Source organism: Pseudomyrmex gracilis, unplaced genomic scaffold (genome assembly GCF_002006095.1).
Source record: "Pseudomyrmex gracilis isolate BER0280 unplaced genomic scaffold, ASM200609v1 scaffold_300, whole genome shotgun sequence".
NCBI lineage: Eukaryota > Metazoa > Arthropoda > Insecta > Hymenoptera > Formicidae > Pseudomyrmex > Pseudomyrmex gracilis.
Genome location: NW_018020884.1, coordinates 135,108 through 138,560, shown reverse-complemented (window position 1 = coordinate 138,560; position 3,453 = coordinate 135,108). Strand labels below are relative to the sequence as shown.

Genomic DNA, 3,453 nt, shown 5'->3' with positions numbered 1-3,453 from the left:
GATTAAAGAACTAAACTTTCTGCCCAACGTCAAAAAGAACGTGTCTAGCTTTTAAATCGTACCGCATTTTTGCTTTGTTCGACTTCATTTTTAAACGCTCCCTAACATCCTGATGAACCTCCTCCAATTTTGACTCTAACTCTCAAATATAATTCTCTGAAGAACGTGAACAATGATTCGGCGGAGAGCTCCGTAACAAATCTAATGACAGACGCAAATCACGCCCAAAATACAGTTCAGCAGGAGTAACCCCCGTAGCCTCATGCTTAGAAGATCTGTAAGCAAAAAGAAACATCGAAACTCATCGATCCCAATTCCTTTGATTTTCGTCAACGAACTTAGACAAATACTGCAAAATCGTCTGATGCTGTCTTTCGACCTGTCTATCAGACTGTTGATGAAGAGCAGTAGTCCTTGTCTTCTTCATTTCTAACAACCACGACAATTCCTGAAAAAGTCGAGATTCAAAATTCTTACTCTGATCCGTATGTAATACCAACGGAACCCCATATTTAGAAATTATCTGATTGACAAAAACCTCCGCCACAGTCGACGTCCTAATATTCTTTAAAGGAAAAGCTTCCACCCACTTGGAGAAACAATCTACAACCACTAGGAGATACTTATTCCCTGAAGAAGACGCCGGAAAAGGACCCAGAATGTCCATTTGCAATCTTTCAAAAGGCGGACCAGCATTAAAAACTTGCAACGGAGATTTACCTTTGTCCGCAGAGCCTTTTTTTGCTACACAAACTTTGCAAGACCTACACCAATTCTCGACATCCCTCTTGCACGAAGCTCAATAAAACCGCTTACGAATTTTTCTTAACGTTTTATTTATCCCGAAATGACCCCCAGAAGGGGCATCATGAGCTTCTTCTAAAATTTGCTCAACTCTCTTCCCAGGAACAATAACCTGAAGAAAACTCGACTTTAAATTCGGAGCTATCCACTTCTTATACAACACTACATCCGAAACAACTAAAACGTCCCAATGAGACCAATAGATCTTCAAAGAAGGGCCTCTAGCGGACACCTCTTCCCAAGAGGGACGACAACCCTTTTCTTTTCCCTGTAAAATAATCGATATAGCCTGATCTTTCAACTGATCCTTTCGCCATTTCTCAGACGCAAACCTTTCAAAAACTATCCGAGCTACCCGTTCCTCCTGCTTCAAGGCGTCTCTGATCTCAACCTTAGAACAATATTTGCAGCAAGACTCCGCACAAGGTCGCCTGGAAAGACCATCCGCGTTTCCATGCGCCCGACCACTCCGATGAACTATCTCAAAGTCATATTGTTGAAGTCTTTACGCCCAGCGAGCTAACTGACTTTCCAAATCTCTAAAAGACATCAACCATCTAAGGGACGCATGATCAGTTCAAGCCCGAAATTTCCGCCCATACAGATAGTGATGGAAAGATCTTATCAAATCAACCATAGCCAATAACTCGCGCCGAGTAACACAATAATTCCTCTCGGCGTTATTCAATACCCGACTATAATAAGCGATGACTTTCTCCGTCCCCCGCTGAACCTGCGATAAAACCGCGCCAACACCATGGCCAGAAGCATCAGTGTCCAGAATTAACTCTCCTTCTTCAAGAAGAAAAGAGAGCACAGGAGGAGAAGACAACGTCTGCTTAAGATTTGCAAACGCCTCCTGACATTGCTCAGTCCAGACAAACTTCACCTGGTTTTTAGTCAAAGTAAATAGAGGCTTTGCTATCAAAGAAAAACCTTTAACAAATTTGCGATAATAAAAACAAAATCCCAGAAAACTGCGAACCTGCTTTTTATTCTGTGGAACAGGCCACTCCCTCACAGCTGCAATTTTCTCCGGATCCGTCGAGATCCCTTCAGCTGAAACCACATGGCCAAGATATTTCANCTGTTTCCTAAACAAATTGCATTTCTTAGGATTAAGTTTCAAATTAGCCGCCNTGAGTCTCAGAAAAACTTTCTTCAAATTAGCTACTTCCTCCTCAAAAGATTTACCAAACACAACGATATCATCCAGATAAACCAAACAAATCTTAGTCAACAACTGCTGGAGAACCCGCTCCATCGAGCGCTCAAACGTGGCCGGAGCGTTGCACAAGCCAAAAGGCATTACCGTGAATTGCCACAACCCATTGCCTGCCGAAAAAGCAGTTTTTCCCCTATCCTTTGGCCGAATCTTCAATTGCCAGTACCCATTTTTTATATCCAGAGTGGAGAACCATTCGTTCCCGGACAATTGATCTAGAAGATTATCTACTCTAGGAAGAGGAAAAGAATCCTTGATTGTAACCGCATTTAACTTGCGATAATCCACACAGAACCTTAAAGAGCCGTCCTTTTTCTTTACAATAACCGCCGGAGAAACCCAAGGGCCAAAAGACTCTTCAATGACTCCCTGATCCTTCATTTCTTGAAGAATCCTTTCCACCTCAGCTCGCATTCCTACCGGGATCCTCCTCGGAGCCTGCTTTATCGGGCGTGGATCCTGAAGATTTATCTCATGCTGCAGAACATCACAGTTCCCAACCACGATCTGATCAGAGAAGATATCCTGAAATTCAATCACGAACTTAGCAAAAATATCTCTTTGCGCTTCATTCAGATCGACAGAATTCCGCTCATAAAAATCTTTTAGATTAGCCGGAACTTCCCCAGAAGCGTCACATACCCGACAACAAGACATTCTCGACTCATTCGAGGGAGCAACAAAGAGCGACTTTAACGCCCTGCTCAGACCTGTCTTTCTGAAGAAATCCAACCTTAAAATACATTCATTAAGTATATTCGCCACGTAAAAAGGCATATTTAAAGAATGTCCCCCTACAACCACTCGAGCCACACATTCTAACTGAACCGGCACTTCCTCACCGGTAGGATATCTCAATCTCGGCTTTCCCGACAACCTTTGACATTGCGACTTCTCTACTAAATTAGAAGTTACGATAGACACATCGGAGCCCGTGTCGAATTTAAAACAACACGGTTTTCCGTTCAGCAAACCAGAATAAACAAATAATTTTTTTTATTATTAACTTTGACAGAAAACAACTTCTCCGGGGTGTTCCACCCCACAGCCGAGCCCACCCCCGGAAGCTCGACTAAGTTTTATTTCCCGACAAATTAGCCGGACACTCAAAGCGAAAGTGTTCTTTCTTTCCGCACTTTTAGCATTCCCTCTCTTCGCCGTTCTTTTTAGTCACAGCCTTCTCTCCCTCCTCACGCCTGTCTTCGGCCTTTCCTCTTTTTCAATTTCTATACAAAGACCGTTTAAAATCCTTTTTGTCTCGCTCCTTATTTCCTCCCCCTTCAAAGTTACCTTCCTGAATAACTTTTACCGCCCTCGCCCGCTCAACCGCGACTCGTAACGAAGAAACATTTTCTAATTGAAGCGTCCGCTTCACGAATCTGTCAGAGAGCGCAACGATGAATTGCGCACAAGCGATTTTGTCC

The 3,453-nt window shown here is 43.2% G+C and overlaps 1 protein-coding gene across 1 annotated transcript; it reads right to left on the bottom strand.

Moving 5' to 3' along the window:
* Positions 1 to 301: 301 nt before the first annotated feature.
* Positions 302 to 2,915, bottom strand: LOC109859913. Its single transcript, XM_020438624.1, has 6 exons — positions 2,872 to 2,915; positions 2,672 to 2,762; positions 1,790 to 2,554; positions 917 to 1,195; positions 539 to 787; positions 302 to 448 (listed from the first exon to the last, which is right to left on the bottom strand). Exons 1-6 carry the CDS (start codon positions 2,913 to 2,915, stop codon positions 302 to 304), a joined length of 1,575 nt encoding a protein of 524 aa, XP_020294213.1.
* Positions 2,916 to 3,453: the final 538 nt, after the last annotated feature.